Genomic DNA, 18,889 nt, shown 5'->3' with positions numbered 1-18,889 from the left:
ATGGTAAACTACTGAATAGGAATGCCCTACTAAAGAGCTAGGTTGTGGTTTGTGTTTTGGTGACAGACTGAAAGCTAGAAGAGTTTAGGCTCCTTTTAAATCACAAAAATTTGTGTGTTGTTCTTTTATATTGACTAGGGAGGAAGAAAAAGCAATCTTGGGACTTATTCCTCCAATACTCCAAATGAGGATTCCAAAGATGTGAGATGCTGAACTTGCTCTTGTAAACAACTCTGCTCTAGGAACTATTTGTTCCTTACATGAGTCACTGCTATGACAGTTTTTTACTAGGCAGCTAACTGTCCTCTAATTAAATAGAAAATGTCTTTTGCATATTTAAAAAGTACTAGTAAACAGAAATAGTTTATAATCTTGAAATGACTTTATGTTATTTCCCAGTCTCCACAAAGGATAAAGTGGAGTTTTCCGAAAAGTGGACTTTAGAGCACTTACCATTAAGGCAGTTTTGGCCAGTAACTGGCATTCTTCAGTAAGCACTGCTTTTTGTTTGTTTTCTTGGTAATAAATAACAAAAGGACCAAATAAATATATTACAAATTCAGCCATGGCAATTTTTGTCTATTCAGCTACAAAATGAGAAGCATGCATATTATCCTGCAGCTTATATCCATACTATGCAATTTAGATGTGGCTGCCTCACTTTTGGGGGGAAGTATAAGGTAAGTGTCCTTGGTCTTCTGTAGATGTCTACACTGTTTTTTTTCTCCATCACAGAGCATAGACCTCTGATGCAGACATTTCTAATGGTAGCTTGTGCAGATATCCAGTGAAAAAGTAAACTACTTCTTGCTATATTTCAAGTAGTCAGATAGAAATGGTTTATCCAATAAAAGTGATTTATAGCAGTTGAAGCCATGTTCTTGCAGGGAGGCGGAGCTCAGGCAACTTTTTTGTTGCATGCTGAGTGTGAAAATCTAATCTAATTTCAACCTCTTTCTGAAGATGCACAATTTCATGCCAATAGTGCTTCTATTCCTATTTAAAGTCTCATAGACTGCCTATTTCTAATTCTTTGGAAATATAACCTTTGTTTTTCCACTGTAAATATCACTAGAAGGAGAACTAAAGGCTTAGTCACTACAAAAATATCATGTGAAATCAACTGAAGAGCTACACCACCAGAAACAGAGCTGCCTAGTCTGTAAATCATTTATGAGGATTGTCAGTACTAAATAGTGAAAGACTGAGAGTCTTATAACAGATACATGTACGTTAAGAATAAATTGCAGTATGCAAAGCATTTTGTGATGACATGTGTATATTATTTGAACAACCAAGTATTGCCTTTTGCACATGTGTCTAGGCCTGAGGGGTATCTGCTGCTATTATTGCTTGAAATACCTGAACAGACTGTGAAGAGTAGCCTTCAAAACTATGAGGATTGCTGCTTCCCTTGCTGCTTATGTTTTGATTGATGTTATTAATCTGGCACTTGTGTGTGTGTGTGTATATATATATAAATATATATATAAATATCTATATTAAATCACAGGTTTGATATATTCAGTTAGAAACAGGTCAGCCAGAAGATAATGATTATTACAGAGTCTATAGCAGGCAACGTGGACTACTAGTTTGACTTCACATCATACAAAAGACTGTGCAGCTTCACAATGGTGCTAGCAACTACAGCTGGCAAAATTATGCCCTCATGTGATGCTGTTGTGTCTCCAAATTAGAGCTATGCCTTCTCTCTTGGTCAATGATAATTGTCAAACCAAGACTACTTCTTGTCATCAGTTTTGTAACTGATGAACTAAACAGCTCTGAATTTTTCAAACATGGATCAACAACAGATCATGGAAGCTTGTGTAGCCTGAGGGTATACAGAGTATATTGTGCAATCCAAGACAAGGTGAGAGCAATTTAGTGCACTGATTGTGAAATGGCTTTTCCTTTCCAAAGAACATTCTTCTGTCCCTTGAACCTCTCTAATAATGGATAGCAGAGAAGGTATTTTGATTTCTTTCTCCTGTCACCTTCAATGACATTCACTAGTATCTGAACTGTTTTTACCTCCTTTTTAAATGCTGTGACTTAATATCTCCTGTTCAGTATGGATTTTCAGTAACTTTATCTCTCCAGGTTTAATGTGGAGGTGACAAGCTTGCCAATTTTCCTAATAACTTTGTTTTTTCTAAACAATTGTGTTGAATAAAATGCTCTTTCCATATGCATCCCTTTGAATTTCCAGATCAATCTGAATAGTGGATGCATTGTTGATATTTCAGATTTCATGAGACTCATTTGCAATGAGCTTTTTCTGACATTTTCTTTTCCCCTTCTCTAACCTCAAGTCCAAAATCCTAAAGTGGGATCTGCAGCATATCATGTAAAACTTGTACAATAACCTGGAGGGCACCTGGAGGGGGCATTTACATTACTCAATGATAATTCTTGCAGAAGTTGCTCAGTTGGTATTATGTGAAAACCTGTACCACCTGAAAGTCAGCTCAAAGACTACCATCAACTCAGGTCTGCAGACAGTTGAAGGCAAGACTTCCATTTGCATTGAAGAGTTCAACTCAGCCTTTCCTGCCTGGGATTTTTATTTTAGACTCAAAATATTGACTTATCAGAACCTTTAGGTGACTCTTTAGGATCTATACTAGCTTGAGTGTGATCACTCCCTTAAGCACTACCTCCTAGGCACTGCTCTCTATGGGTCATTCTTACTGCCTGCAAGGGATTTTCGCTGCATTTTTAAGGTAAGAATTTAAAAGTTCAGAAATACATTTCAATATAAACTTCTACATTACCTAAATACCTGATAATTTCTGGGAGTAAGATATCCATCTGCTTTCAGAAATTCTATTATGTGCCTCAGCCTATCTTTAAGGTCTAGTGTCTAAGGGTTCCCACTCCTACTATCTTTAAGGACAACCTGTTGGTCTTCAACACGAAATGCCAGAATAGATGATGTTACTCAGTTTTACAGTCCTACATCAGTAAGGGTATGGAAAGGTCATATATGCAGCCATCTTGGCAGATTTAGGAAGAAACAAGCTGATTCTCATCCATTTGCCAGACCAGCAGCAATTTTTATTTCTTCCTTCATTCATGTCACTGTCATGCTGAGCAGTGGAAAAATATTTAATAGCATACTCTACAGTAACATTTCAAAGCATTTCCTCCTTATTATGAAGTTACAGTAAATTTTAGTATTGCTGAAGTATTTGTAAGATGAGCTAATTACAGGTGAAGGATTTAGTTTTGAAGAGACTGGAGGGCTACATCAAACTCAAATACATTACAACTTTCCAGAATTTCATAGAACTGTATAATACATTGAAAATGTCTAGGTTGCAAGTGACCTCTGGAGACCTTCTACGATGTTCTGTTCAAAGTAAAGCCTTAGATCAGGTTATCCAGGGGTGCTGTGACACAGTCTTGAGTATTTCCAGTAAGATACATGCTACCATTTCCCTGGGTAACCTATTCCAATGTTTAATTGTTCTCACAGTAAAGGTTGTTTTATATTCAGATGACATTTCTCCTGAAGCAACTTCTGCACAGTGCCTCCATCTTCTACATAACTTCTTACTGGGACTTAGCCTTTTCTGCAGAAGTTTCTAAGAGATTCTGTATACTTCCTTTTCTTTCTTATTTTTGAATTATAAACCTTAATATAACACAGGGTAAGTGTGACTGCAGCACAACTTCAGGTGGATTTATCATTTCAAACATCTGTACCAATTCCTAGGCTGAAGTATCATTCTGATGTATGTGAACATGCATGCTTAGCAAATATTTGAAACATGTACCTTGCAGAGTGTTTTGTAAATCTCAACACCACTGGCGAAAGAAAGCTGGCCCCTAAATGAACATATGACAGTAGAAGAAAAGGCTGAGATTAAAAGTACCATGATAAATCTAATCACAGCCTTTCTGTGTCAGAGTAGAGACAGCTGATCCATTAACGTGTTCTTGATAGTGGTCACTGAAGGATCCTCAAGGATAGTGTAAGAGCAAGGCAGGTACCCAATACCATCTCCAGAGCTCCCAGAGCTTTCATCTGCCAACCAGTGGGTTACTGATTTAGGTGCTCAGAGTCCATCAGAGAATTAGTGAAAGGGAATTCTGTGTAAAATGGAGTTTTCACAAGGTTGGATCTGCATCCTCTATGAGGTACCCCAATTTCTGGTGCTAGGCACACAACAAATCACACACTTCCCTACCAGCTAAGAGTTTGGGAGGTCCCTATTGTATGGAAAGAATTCTTAATTCTTCATCTCAGTTCTGCTGTCCATAGATATTGGGCATATTTGTGCTTTTTGCTGTTTCATTTTTTTCAGAATCCCCCCTGTTAAAAGCAACACCCTAAGCCAAGGATCCATTTACTGCAAGCCCTAGCTGGAGGTCAAGAGATTTCTGAGAAAAGAGTTGTTTAGGAGCAGCAGGCAAGACAGTGAGAGTATGTGATACAGATATTTCCAGCAGCCACTGTGGCGTGTGTTTACTGCTGGTGTGTGTGACAGCGGAAAGTCTGAGGCATCAGATCCAGTAAGCGTCAGCTGAGTGTATAAAAGGTTGCACAACAACCTTGTGATCCCTGAGCTATTTAAGATTCAATTGCTGAAAGAGACATAGGTCAACTTGGCCTCTCGGTAACAACTTACTATGTATGTAACATGAACATACAATAAATGGCACCAAAAAGCTGAATCAACTGGTATATCTTCCTTGTCCAAACGGCAGATTTCTCAATCTTGTGGAATCAGGTTACATTTGTTTGGGCTCCCAACATATTTGTACAAGGGAAGGGGGTCAAAGAGTGGAGGGCAAAGCTCTGCCTCCAACAAGGGCCCATACATCACACTGCAGGAGCTGCAGATCTGCCAGCTAGCTAGGTTCAGCAGTGAAGGTCCCATTGTAGAACAGAGGTAGCAGCAGCGTTAGCTTGGAGAGGTGCGGAGAGAGTATTGCTTCACAGTAGATGAATTCTCAGGATGTAAGGCCAAATTGGAATAAATTACAGAGAGAAAATCTGTCAAGTTAGACTTCAGTGCTCCTCTGCTCCTCTACTTTCCAGCATTGCTACCTGTGAAGATAAGGTCACCAGTAAACTATTCACTTTGTTTTTAAAATTAACAAGTCATCCTACAGTGTACCGGTTTTTAATTTCTAACTGAGGGTGCTTTAAAGAAACGATTTCTATAAAGTGATAGCCTTTCACTCACTTACTGAGAGCCAGGAGTTTCACGGTATTTAAAATCAGGCACCAAAATGAAGAGTCAGGCTAGAAAATACAGGCCTGACAAAGTATTCAACTTGGCAAGCTGAAGCATATTTAGATAGCTAAGCATTTGTCTGTTTTCCCAACTATATAAGTTAGCCTATTAGCAAATAATACCTTTATGAGCCTTCTTTCAACTGAGCAAAGCATTTAAACTTTTACCTAGGTTTAAGGGCACCCTTATTAAAGTCAATAAGCTAAAAAATCACAAAGATTTTTTTCAATACTTCATGTATTGAAGTGTTACGTCTATTTGTGATGTCCTGCTGTGCCTTTTTCTTCAGCTTTAAGTATTAGGAACACAAAGGGGAACTGCAATGTTCTCTGTGTATTATCATTTGATATGATTTGATAAGAGCAAAGATCTAAAAAGGGGGGAAAGAGCTGGCTTATTCAATTTTCAAAGTTTTTTAAATTTAATTTTAAACCACCAAAGAATTTAAGAGTAGGTAGCTGTTTATACAGCTAAGTACCAAGTACTGCTATGAAAGTGAAACAGAAAACACCCTGAAGATGCTTCCAAAATATTGGTCTGTGGTTTAAATACAAACTCACATGTGATTTTAGTGTACTGCCTAGGACTGTACTGTAATGTTTTGTTTGACAGCTCTTCAGATAAAGCTTTCCACAGGGGAACAAGAGAACTGAATGCTCCATCTCCGATAGATTGTAAACTAAGCAGCTGGAGTGCGTGGGGGCCCTGCGACCCGTGCACCTATCAAAGGGTAAGCTATAGTTGGAAGTCTTTGTTCAAAGCCACAACCAAAGGGACACTCTCCATTTGCCTTTTGGTTATGGGAAAATATCAGATTGCTTAATATTGTATGTTCCTGATTTGTTGAAACCCATAATCATTTCAGAGCTGAAGCTGTAAGAATAAGAGAAGACTACATCCAGATGTATACATCACTGGTCAAGTATTCTTATTCAAATTGTTTTGTTGGTAGAAATTATCTGGTTTGGCCATGTGGATGTTTCTATCAAGAACATCACTTTTCAATGCATTTTCTTTTTTTAAATAAAAAAGCAATTTTTTTTTTCAAAAGTGGATTTTTATTTTCATAAGGGAGTTCTTATGAGACCAGAAAAATTAAAGACTTGAAATCATACAAAATATATATGATACATTTCCTCACTGGATTGAAAATTAATAAAATAGTGACGTAAATAGTGTAAAATAAGCACCTGTGCACACTTGCTAAGACATTATTATTAATTCAATGTTCCCATATGCTTTTTTTTACACCATGAGATGTGCCTCTGGATTTTCAAGCAAAAATTTCACCAAAGATGCTTAATTTTGAAAAGTTCTGAGTTCAGTTGGATATACTTCAGTTCTGGTAGTTCTCTTTTCTCTCTAAGCAATGTTAATAGTGTTATTTGTCCTTCAAGTTTCGCTCTAGACGTATTGAAAGATTCGGACAGTTTGGTGGAACGCCATGCCTGGAGACCTTAGGAGATACACAAAGCTGTAAAACCAGCCAAGTTTGTCCTGAAGAACCAGAACCAGACTGTGGTACTGACTTTCAATGCAATTCTGGTAAGTTTGGGTTTTGTGCCATACTGAGTTATGCAATAACTCAGGAAAACACGTTTACTTACTTCTGTGAATAAGTTAAATCAGTTTCCATTGAAGACAATAAAATACATATAAAAAAAAAGACATGCTTCAGTGCTTCTCTAGTTGGGGATGATTTCCTGAAGCAGTGTCTTATTGCAAGGCTATAAAAGAGTCCCCAGTATGTTAGAGAGGTGGGTTGCAATGCCACAATGCCAAAACCACATCATGAAGAGTGCTTGAGAAGGGATACATTCCTCTCATCTCCCATTACAGTTTGCATCTAGTTTGAATTATTCTTCTGTACTTTCTACTCCATGGTTAAAAGTTGATCATACTATGAAGGCGTACTATATAAGGTGTAAATGTGTAAAGTGATATATGCGTGGCATATAAATGAATGTAATGTTCAAGATTCATCATAAATCGAAATAAAATAGGAAAATTTAATAATAATAAAACTAGTCAGAGCAGAGAACAAAAGAGGATAAGTGAATTTTGAGTCCCAAGCTATTGTCAATATTGTCTTCATCTCAAATATGGTGAAGTTCAGGTAGAGGAAGAAAAATATTTGGACACTACAGTGTCCTAATAATAGAGTCCAAAGAGCTAAAATTTAAAAAACTTAGAAATAATTCTTTGTTGATATTGAATTAATGCTTTCCTGTTTTCTCTAAATACAAAATTTTTAAAAATCTACACTAATAATCAAAGATTAATATAGAAACAATAACAGGAATGAACAACTTTCTGCAAATCACAGAGTCCTCCTTACTTTTCTTAGCCATCCTAGTAAAATCATTAGTAAATATAGTAGTATGGGGTTTTTTTTCATTTGAAAGAGGCATGATGTAGGACTTGATTTCCTCATGACAGTAATAGAAATATATAAAGAGGAAAATGTCAATAAAGAGTAGCTGGGGGTGTCATTTAAAGTCCATCTTTGGGGAAAAAAACCCCAAAACATTCATTCAATGTTTTATTCTTTGATTAGGTCAATGTATAAAGCGACGACTTGTGTGTAACGTAGATAATGACTGTGGAGACTTCTCTGATGAAGACAACTGTGAATCTGACCCACGATCACCATGCCGTAACCATGATATTGATGTGTCTGAAGTTGGCAGGACTGCAGGGCAAGGGTGTGTAATAAAGTAAAAAGTAGTAGTGGGACTTGTGAAGAGTCTGGGACTGTCTCCAAAGTCATCTAAAACACCGGGGCACACTGACATTCCTAAAAGTGGGACCTACATCATGTTTGCATTTGTATTCAGAAATGCTATGTAGCTTTTAGAAGAACACCTAACTACTGTTCTATTTTGCATACTTGGGGAGAGTAAAATATTTATACAGACAGTGTAAACCAATCATGTTAATACACGAATCACATCTAGAGGTTACATGAATATACTTAAAATAACTATTATTTAACTATAAAGCTTACAAATATGTAGATATGTTTCAAATGATATTTCATAACGAATCTGTCTTCTCCAATGAATTTACTAACATTCATGTCTAAAGGAGAGAAAACGTATCTTGATTATATATACAATGGGATGCCTTACCGCAACAACACTCTGCCTGCAGCTTTTTTCCACTATTAAGTTCTCCAATTCCCAGATTTTAATTGTTTACAGGAGCTTTCATCATTAATCTAAGTCAAAAATTAATCCTTCTATTCTCATACCATGTTGGATTTCTTTCTTTTCAACTAAAAATAAAGTGTGACATATTATTTATCTATAAACTGAGTTAGAAGGCAGATATCCAGACTGGGACAAATGAAAATAAAAGTATACTACAGCACCACCCTGTGTTTAAATGAAAAGGATGCAGCCTTTTCATTTAATTTTGATAATGGTATTACCGCACAAAACCAAAAATAAACCATGTTCTTATGCATTTTCAGAAGTAGCTTCTTTATGATTTCTATTATAATCCATTACTAAAATCTCCCATGAGAAAATGTTGTATAGATGTACAGTAGTGACACTGGCAACTTTGATGAATTGATAACCACTTTCTACACTCAGATAGGTATATGGATATGTATCAGACATAAATACTGGAAATACCGAAAAGATTTTAAGTCTATGAAACAGACACAGAAAGGAGAAAAAAAAAAAAAAAAAAAAAAAAAAAAAAAAGACTCGTCCAAGTAGTAGTTATTTTTGGAATTTATCTCTTGTACATTGGTATGTAGATGTATAGAGCTATACAGCTGATATGCCCTCTTCTGTGGATTTGTAGTGATTCAAATTTCCTCTCCTCTGCTCTGGAGAATTCTATTACTTCACCAGGTCACACCCTCAGAGAAAAGGCAATGCTAGGATTAGCTGCATATTCCTTCTACAAATTTGATGGATCTTGTATACACTTGATACCAAAGTTCCTACCAGTAAACTAATATGAATTATGAAAAAAACAGATTAAAAGTAGCTGTTAAGATCTCTCTTTTAAACCTATAAGGAATGCTTCCTCACAAATACATCAGGCAAGAAGAAACATTTTTTACCCTCTTTTATTCCTAAGTTTCTTACTGTGTTTAATGTTTAATAGCTATCTTTTATTTGTTTATTTCTCATATATGGCCCTTAAAGTGCTTCACAAAATATGTATCATCTCCATTACAGAAATGAGAGGACCACAAGAGATAAGTCAAGCTTCTGTGGATGAAGAAAGATTCAGTTCCACAGCTAGTCTCTATCTCTTACAGAACCTGTTTTTTCCAGTCATACCGTTGTCTACAGGTTATAGGTGTTGGCACCTTTTTTTGAAGTGTAACCTCTCTTGTATTTCTCTTGTAGAATCAACATTTTAGGGATGCAGCCAATGGCCAGTCCATTTGACAATGACTTTTTCAATGGTCTTTGTGAAAGGGTGCGTGATGGAAACACACGGACATACTACCGCAAGCCATGGAACGTGGGTGTTCTAACTTATGATGTAAGTCGAAGTCCTTCTGTGCAAACTAGAATAAGTTTAAGTGAATGGTGAATCCTGACAATCTTCTTGGAAGACTCAGCATATCTTGAGTCATGTAGCAGCAGCTTTTTAGCATCAAGCTTTTGATAACATCCAGAGGAAAAAAAAGGATATGTTATCATATGCTTTAGCAGTTAAGCTCAGTTGAGCCAGATACATTCCCACATGTTCATTGCTGCACCTGTGCCTAGTAAATGAAACTGTCTTTCTGGAATATTTACAATATGTGCGGATGAAATGAACAGAATATGTGCATAAAGGAATATCATACCTAATGTTTACTGGGTAGACCAGCGATCAAGCTACTTTTTCAAGAACACTGATAAAAAGGTACAATTAATACTATGATACTCTAGTCCTGCTTGGATTTTCTAACCAGTGATGACTTTCTCTGTCCCACTGAAAAAAAACATACTAGGTTTTTGAGATGCAGACTATGACTTCCAGTGAGGTTTGAACACTGAAAATGTTGGTGATCTTAGAAACATCAGTCAGATGCATTCCAGAAATTAAAGCAGTATTTTGCTTGCTAAATGCTTTGCCTATCACTGCAAGTAGGAACTTCAGAAAACAATGATGATTTAAAACAGATCCTGCCCAAGACAAGTAACTCTGACACAGAGATCATTGCTCATATTTAATTTTGATGCATAACCATTTTCAGTTATTAAAACTCTTCATTTTCTGTTAAGGTATACCAAAATAGACAACACTGAAATAGATATTCTGAATTAGCTGTTGTCTGCTGTAAGAAAAAGCAAAATCATAATTTTGAGTAATTTCAAATGTTGGGGCCTATTAGCCAATCTTGTCTGTGTTCTAGGAAGGAGATAGAGACTACTAATCCTTAAATGTAAAGGAACTGTTGACACACAAATTACTTTGAAAGTGTAACATGCTGAGATTTAGCACTCACTGAAATATTGACACTGCAGGTTTCTGTTTAGTTTTGAACCACTAGGCTGATCCAGATGAGGTGGCTTGGGAAGGGGGTGGTATTTCCATTTGTTTTCTTTTAAAAGAAAATAGAGCTGTAAGAAAATGTATTGCTAAGCTATGTAAAGCATACAGTTTTAAAGTGCTATGTAGATTTTTCTATTACTGCCTGTTTTGGTTTCCCATACAACCTTTTCATTATCTTTTCTAAGACAAAAGCAGACAAAACCTTCACATCTGTGTTCTACCATGATCGTGTAACAATGTTACGAGAGGTTTACGCAGAAAAACAACAACACTTTAAAGTTGACCTGTCTCTGAAATACACACCTACTGAAGGAAGTAACAAAAATGGTTCAGAAGGATATTTCACGTATCACTATAGGAAGAATTCAAGTTTAAGTTCTTTCCTGAAAAGCTCCACAGAAAGGGTAAGTTTAATCAAGCTGAAGAGTTTAATGTTGCTATTTTACAAACAGTAAAATTTACACAGTGTTAGACTAACTCAATATTAATCTAAGTATTTTAGTTTCCTGATGCTTTTTTGTCATTTATTCACAAAATGAAATACTGGCAATACTAGGGTTAAGATTTCAGACATGGCCAAAGGGTAACCAAATGTATCTTCACTTTTTCCACTGGTTACCCTTGACTAGCAACCACCTTCCTCTTCAACAGGGGCTTGATGTTAGAGAGGGACAAAGATCTCAGATTTCTTGATTAGAAAGCAGCTCTGATCTAGTGCATTGTGGGCATATTAAATCAAGCCCTTGGATAAAAATTGCCCCTGAGTAGGCCTACACTAGGTAAGCACAAAATAGACATGTGGAATAACTGAAAGGTCACATCTCAGCCATTCAGGTACATCTGTACTAATAAACTACCCTGGGCTAAGATGCATGGGCATTAACACCAGCACATGATAATTTGTAGTTTTACTAACACACTGCCATGATTTTGGTTTGTGCCAGCTCTCATGATCTCATAAACAATGCCCATGCTGTGGTCCCCTGCAGCATGTTTGAAGGGAACATTCCCAGTAGGCAGTCTGGAGAAAGCAATCCTGTTTTGGTGTTGTATACAAGCCACAGCATGCTACCTGTACTTTTGAGATGAAGACCCTATCCCATTTTATTTACTAGTAAAGAAGTAGCCTTCTTTACCAAAGGTAAAGAAAGTTAACCAAAGTCTGTGATCACAGCATGCCATCATGTACAAGGTACACCAACTCCATAGTGCTGAAATGCACTACAAGCAAGGAAGAATAGATCTGCCTCAACTAATTCAATGTTTCTAGTTTCTTGTTAGAATTGTTGTCTAGGACCCCTTCAGAGCTCTGGAGATCAAATGGATATAAGAAAACTAAGATAACTTTTATAACTGATTAATTAATATAATGCTGAAGAGAAAGGTCTGTACTATAAAGAGAAGCTGATATACAACACTGACTTTTTACTGGTATGAGGTTTTTTGGGATGGAAATGGATCATTTGAATCTCAAAGTATTCACGTCCACAGATGCAAAAGACCAAGTTCAGTAGCTTGGGTTACATTACAGGCTGATTACAGTTTAGTGGTTTGTGATAGGAGTTTTGGCCTCAAATTCTTGCTCAGATATCAGTTCAGAAAATGAGTCGATCTGTCTGTCATTGGCAGAGGTCTATCACTGTAAATTCATGTTTCTGCAGGTTAATGGTCCCTGGTCAAGAAACCTCCAGGGCTCACCTGCAGTTTAAAGTCAGGAACAGCCCAGTGACACCAGGAGAGTAAGGCATTTTGTACATGTTGGATGGCAGGAATATTTGCACCTACAAAAATTTCCTCACAGAGATTTAGATTCCTGAAGATTTCTATCAGTCCTAAGCAGCATCTGAGTCAGCAGTTTAAGATCCTTTAAATTGTGCCAGCTAATGTGATAGTTACTAAATCCCTTTTACGTACCTCCTGTTAGGCACTACTGTTAAGGGAGTGACATAAGTACTGCAGATAATAATGTGGTTTGGGAGGCATGTGTTTGCTTAGAGTCTTAACTATTTCACAAGATGTCATGTGTTATGGGCAGCAGCTAGGTCCTAGTTTGATTATGATATAAAACCATCTGCAGTGTAATTTATGAAAATGGCAGTCACTAAACCTAGAGTTAGAATGTATGTATGTGTCAAATGCCTTAAAGGGATTTTATTATTTTATTTTGGACTTTTTAAAATTAACATTTCATGATGTTATTTTGGGCGGTTTTGTTTTTAAATGGATCTGTGCCCTTCCTTCTGACAGTCAGAGAATAACAGAGAAGCGATCCAAAAAAAAGAGAACTTATTTCTGCTCTGACTATAAACAAAGACAAAAATCCAGCTGACTTCAGTGGGCAGCTTCTATTATCTAGCAAGATATATGGAATTACTTTTCAGTGTTATGAAAGTCAGAAGGGCACTCCTGGTAGATATTGCACTTGCACTTAAAGAGAAGACCTTGTTGTCAAATAGATCACAAAGATCCTGCTGAAATTAATAAGGGGAGAGTTCTGCAAAACTGTAAGACCTGAAATAATCTAAATCTCTTGCTGCTTCCTCAGTTAAAATCAGAGAACTTTTAATTTGAAATAAACAAGTTTGTCCCTGTTACAAAACACTAGATTGAATGTGATGTTTAAAAGTGCTGCAGTTTCTGTATAAGTAAAATAGAACAGATTTTTCTGCTGTGCTGAATTCCAGAGTGGCACTCACCTGCTTTCTTCTCCCTGCATTCAGAACCAAACGTTTCTGCATGTAAAAGGAAAGATTCAGCTGGGAAGATTCCAAATGCGGAGTCGTGATGTCCATCTCACAGATAGCTTCCTTGATGATCTAAATTTTCTGCCTGCTGAATATGATAAAGGGGAATATTTTAAATTCCTAGAAGATTATGGAACTCACTATGCAGTCTCTGGAACTGTAGGAGGAAAATACGAACTTGTGTATGTGCTGGATAATTACGCTATGTCTCAAATAGGTATGCATTCTGCTGGTCTTGCTATAGTATGCAGATTATCACCAAGTCTCCATTCATACAAAGAGCTGGATGAGGATAGATCTATGTATATGGAGCACTACTGAGAACAGCACAGTTCAGTGTATGCTGCTTGTGGCAAACCATTGACAGGAGTTCAACAGAGATGAGGGACAGTCTTTTTAACTTTCAGAATTATTTGAACTCCATATTTTAAGTCTGTAACTGAAAGAAAAAACACAAAACAAAAAAACCCACCACCAAACCAAAACTAGACAACAAAACCTCTTCAAAATATTAGCAATACTAATTAGTGTGACTTGTTTCACAAGAGATCCCCAGTGCCTAAAAAATCTGCCTAAACCTTCAGTTGAGTTTGCTAGTTGGTACCTTCTCGTGGTACAGTTTCTCTAAGAGTATGGTGCTAGCAAAAATTAAGGAATAAATTGAAGAACTTCCTAGAAATCACATGGTGCTCTTGAGTGTGTTGAAACTGTTTTTATAGACTTTAACATCCACACTGGAATTTTCCTTGCCCTGGTTAAGATAGGAAAGCAGCAGTTTAATTCTTCCTCGTGCAGTTCAGATATATGTGGTTTTGTAATGGATTAACGTGATCACTCTGGAATAAAGTTGAAAAAGGCATCCTGATTTTGGAGACAGAAAATAAGTACCGGCTTCATGCAGTACCAACAACAATATTACTATCAGATGTTCAGACTATGCAAAGGGACACGGAGCAAAGATGTCACTTACTTATCCCACTGTTACTCTGCTCGGCACCTGGAGATTGTGGTGCTGGTTTTTGGGGTTTTTTTTAATTACCAATTTCAAGCAAAAATTTTCCAAACACAAAAATGAAATTCCAGATGATATGTTTGAGTTTAAAAAATAGAAAATAGGTGTTTGAGGCAGTAGCAGATAGAGGAATTTTAGAATTTATGGGAATAGAGTACTTGTAAGAGATTACTGGTGTTAATTAATTTTATGAGGAAATGGAGTAGAGAAACTTTGTTTGATGTTGTGAGGATTAAATGATTTAGCACATAAAACCAGCAAATGATAAACATCTGAGAAAGACAAAATTCCAATAGAATATATGGAAAGAGTGGTCCCTAGAGGAATATCTGCTTTCAGCCAGATCAAGAAAAATAGAAATGAGGTTTTGGAAGGTTTTGGTGTTTTCCTAATCACTGTAGTTCTCACCTGCCTCTGTGCGAGTACTTCAAAAACAATAATTCTCACATTTATTTAATGGAAGTGCAGAATAAGCAGAAGATAAATGGGAAGAAGAAAGCTATAAACATTTCCAGTAGCCCTGAAACTTATTCTTCAAGAATAATAATATCACATTATTTATGGTAATTCAGTCCCTCTAATTGCCTAATTATTTCAACTTCCAGGTATCACTGTAGAAGATGTGAAAAGATGTCTTGGCTATCACTTAGATGCCAATATTGCATATAAAAACGTACATGCCAATGTTAACATTGATGGTGGTAAATGTGAAAAGATTAAGGTGAAGGACAACTGTAAGTATATCCTTATTTACATTATTGGTTTTATTTTCAGCCACAACAACCCCCAGCAGTGCTACAGGCTTTGGGAGGAGTGGCTGGAGAGCTGCCAGTCAGAGAGGGACCTGGGGGTGTTGATTGACAGCCGGCTGAACAGGAGCCAGCAGTGTGCCCAGGGGGCCAAAAAGGCCAATGGCATCCTGGCTTGTGTCAGCACTAGCGTGGCCAGCAGGGACAGGGAAGGGATCTCACCCCTGTACTCGGCACTGGGGAGGCCGCCCCTCGATTCCTGTGTTCAGTTTTGGGCCCCTCACTACAAAAAGGACATTGAATGACTCGAGCGTGTCCAGAGAAGGGCAACGGAGCTGGTGCAGGGTCTGGAGCACAGGTTGTACGGGGAGCGGCTGAGGGAACTGGGGGTGTTTAGTCTGGAGAAGAGGAGGCTGAGGGGAGACCTCATCGCCCTCTACAGCTCCCTGAAAGGAGGGTGCAGAGAGCTGGGGATGAGTCTCTTGAACCAAGGAACAAGCGATAGCACAAGAGGTAATGGCCTCAAGTTGTGCCAGGGAAGGTTTAGACTGGATATTAGGAAGCATTTCTTTACAGAACGGGTTGTCAGGCGTTGGAATGGGCTGCCCAGGGAGGTGGTGGAGTCCCCATCCCTGGAGGTGTTTAAGAGTCGGGCTGACATAGTGCTGAGGGATCTGGTGTAGTTGGGAACTGTCAGTGTGAGGTTAATGGTTGGAACAGATGATCTTCAAGGTCTTTTCCAACCTTGATGATTCCATGATTCTATGATTCTGTGGTCAGGGTGAAAGTCTCTTAGTGGGAAATATCACAGAATCACAGAATGGTTGAGGTTGGAAGGATCCTCTGGAGGCTATCTTGTCCAACTCCCCTGCTCAAGCAGGGTCATCTACAGCCTTAGGTGCTCACTCTACCCAGCAATTGGCCCTTGGATCCTCTTATCTCTAGTTGCCTTATACAGACACACACTCACATACAAACGGGTTGCAGTCAACCCCAGGACCTTGGGGTCTCTCCAGTATTTGGCCTAGAACCGCTGGTCACTCCAACAGCCAGCTTCTCTAGTTGTCTCACTCTAGAGACATCTACATATCTATGCCAGACAAACAGACACTTTGATAGTTGGCTCCCAAACCACTTACCCTAAGCCCTTGCTCATCTGACTTGATATTTTTTAGTGATCAAACACTGAGATATGTAACCTCACTTGCTTCAGTTACTGGCATCACGAACACCAGGTCCCTATCAGCCATTGTCCAGCTCTAGTTGATGGCACACAGATCTCCACATGCACACATGCAGAATAGAGTTCCCTCACCCAGGAAAATAATTAGAAATGGAATTTAATGGTAAGCCAGGACAGACAAGCTTACTGATCAGCCACCTTTCTATATGCAATCAGTCCCCTTTTTCACCTTTATCCCTCTATTTTCCCGTACTTGTTCCTCCCAAAGCCACCTTGATCCCCTCCTTACCTCTTCAATGGCAATCTCCTAAATATACTTCAAGTATTTAAGTTTATGCAATCCCAAAATGCCTATCTTTGCATCCAGAGAGCCTTTCCATTGATTCACGTTGCTGTTGACTCATCCTCCACCTCATCCTGTGGGGCTAGTGGCTCTGCTAGGACAGACCTGGGAGAAGTTAAGGCAGGGGCTCCTTTTCTCTTATTAGGCTACTTGTGCCACCCTGCCTGTCATTGTTCCATTCTGTTCCTTTGTGTGTCTGGAGACAATTAGTTTGTCACATGACCTAAAAATTGCAACAGGCAAGGAGATTTACTACTGAGCACAGAGGAGGCAATTATTTTCAGTGCTCTGTTCTTGGGTTTTAGCTATGAAGCAAAAGCTCTTACTATTCTAATTCCTGTGCTTTTCTGGTTCAGCTCAGGTGATACAGTATTCACAGTATGATTATTCATATTATCTTTGGCTTGTTATCAAATGGCTCTGATCTCCATAATAGTTCTCCGTTTTGCCCTACCCCTTCTTTTCCTTTCAGATACAGGGTTTTCTAATTTAATGGCAAAATAGAAGATTTCCTCACACGTAAGAGGTATGAGCAAAGAAAGATTTAATTCCACCACAGCCAGTGAGTGAAGGGTTCTCTCTATGGTCATTTTATAAAGGTGGACAGGTTGCACTAAAACTATGACTGTTCTTCAAGATGCATGGCCATTAAACTTTCTTCTTCTTTCTTCTTTCTTTCTGCAGCAGAACTTAAGGATGATGCTGTCATTGATGATGTAATTTCCTTAGTTGATGGAGGGAAGATTGACTTTTCAGTTAAAATAAAAGAAATGTTACTGCGAGGATCCAAAACGGTTGATGTAGAGGATTACATACAGTGGGCTAAGTCTTTGGTTGATGCTCCAGTAGTAATACAGCAACGGGTAAGTACAACTTCTTCAAAGCTATGGCTCCTAATGTTTGAGAGCTTTTGTTGTTGATAGAGGTGACACTGCAAGTTTATAATGAACTTTTGGTGTTTTCTTCAACTTGACAGTTTCTTCAGATGCTTACTCTAGTGATAGGTATATCAAAAGTACTAGAACATCAGAAGAATCTGTTATTCATGGGCTTTTTTTCTTCTGCAGCCTTCTCCAATACATACACTTGTGCCAGTTAAGATGAGAAATGCATATTTAAAGAAACAAAATTTGGAAAGAGCAATTGAAGACTACATTACCGAATACAGTGTGTGCAAATGTGAACCATGCAGAAATGGAGGAACCCTTGTGCTGGTAGACGGAGCCTGTACATGCATGTGCTCAAGCTACTTTAAGGGAATTGCTTGTCAGATTCCCAAATCTACATTAATTAAAGGTTAGTAAATACTCCAGACAGGCTAATATGAGTATACTTGTTATTATGAGCAATATCCTGACAAAATGAACCTTCATAAGGACAGAAGGATGTCATAGTACTCCCTTACACCTACTGCTGACAAATCTCATGGGTATATGGTGTGGAAGTCAGTGTAAGTTACTGGGCTCTTTCCATAAAGAAGGCACTTTAAATTAGAGTTAATTGTCCCACATATATTGTGTGTCTTGGAATGATACCCCAAGTTCATTTAAGTAAACAGGAGCATTATTGAAGCATAGTGCAGTAATGGTAAACTGATTTCAGGCAAAAGCAGTCTCACCACATCATAAGCTATTTTGTCTTCAGTTTCCTGCAAAAGTGCTGTGTCTGCTAACACTTGATCACATTTTGTAATTACTGTGTGAGCTTAATATTAGATTGGTCTACAAAGGAGAAGAGTGAGATTAATGCAGTTCCACAACTGATGATGTAAACTATTTATTGTGCAGTAAATCCATTCTCTGTGGCCAAGTTTTTAAAGCACAGGTGCCCAAAATAGGCATTAGAACTTAATATTCAGGCAGCTTCCTAGGGTGACAAAAATGTTGAAACTTCTGGGCTCTTAAGCAGTGCCACTGACAAGGACATTTTCAAAAGTCTGATCTGTGCAATGGGTTATATGTGAAGGCTGCAATGATCTGCAGAGTGACCATAACTGAGACTGTAACAATAGAATCATGGTCTGCCTTGTCCACACCCAAAAGTGTCAAGTAAAAAGCTCTTATTAAACTTTTTGTCACAATACAAAAGATGG

General features: G+C 37.9%; 2 protein-coding genes across 2 annotated transcripts in view; both read left to right on the top strand.

Moving 5' to 3' along the window:
• Nucleotides 1-1,723: 1,723 nt before the first annotated feature.
• C9 (complement C9) lies at nucleotides 1,724-18,098 on the top strand. The gene is made up of 9 exons (XM_026865815.1): nucleotides 1,724-1,876; nucleotides 6,650-6,797; nucleotides 7,810-7,957; nucleotides 9,626-9,764; nucleotides 10,952-11,170; nucleotides 13,451-13,727; nucleotides 15,128-15,256; nucleotides 17,482-17,660; nucleotides 17,865-18,098. Exons 1-9 carry the CDS (start codon nucleotides 1,724-1,726, stop codon nucleotides 18,096-18,098), a joined length of 1,626 nt encoding a protein of 541 aa, XP_026721616.1.
• Nucleotides 17,979-18,889, top strand: part of FYB1 (FYN binding protein 1) — a 75,088-nt gene continuing 74,177 nt past the window's right edge. Inside the window, exon 1 of the mRNA XM_026865987.1 lies at nucleotides 17,979-18,093. The gene's annotated coding sequence lies outside the window, so the exon portion shown is untranslated. The remainder of the gene's footprint in view (nucleotides 18,094-18,889) is intronic.

This window comes from Athene cunicularia (genome assembly GCF_003259725.1).
Source record: "Athene cunicularia isolate RWA chromosome Z unlocalized genomic scaffold, athCun1 chrZ_part1, whole genome shotgun sequence".
In the NCBI taxonomy this organism is placed as follows: domain Eukaryota; kingdom Metazoa; phylum Chordata; class Aves; order Strigiformes; family Strigidae; genus Athene; species Athene cunicularia.
This window is presented reverse-complemented; position numbering and strand designations above follow the sequence as displayed.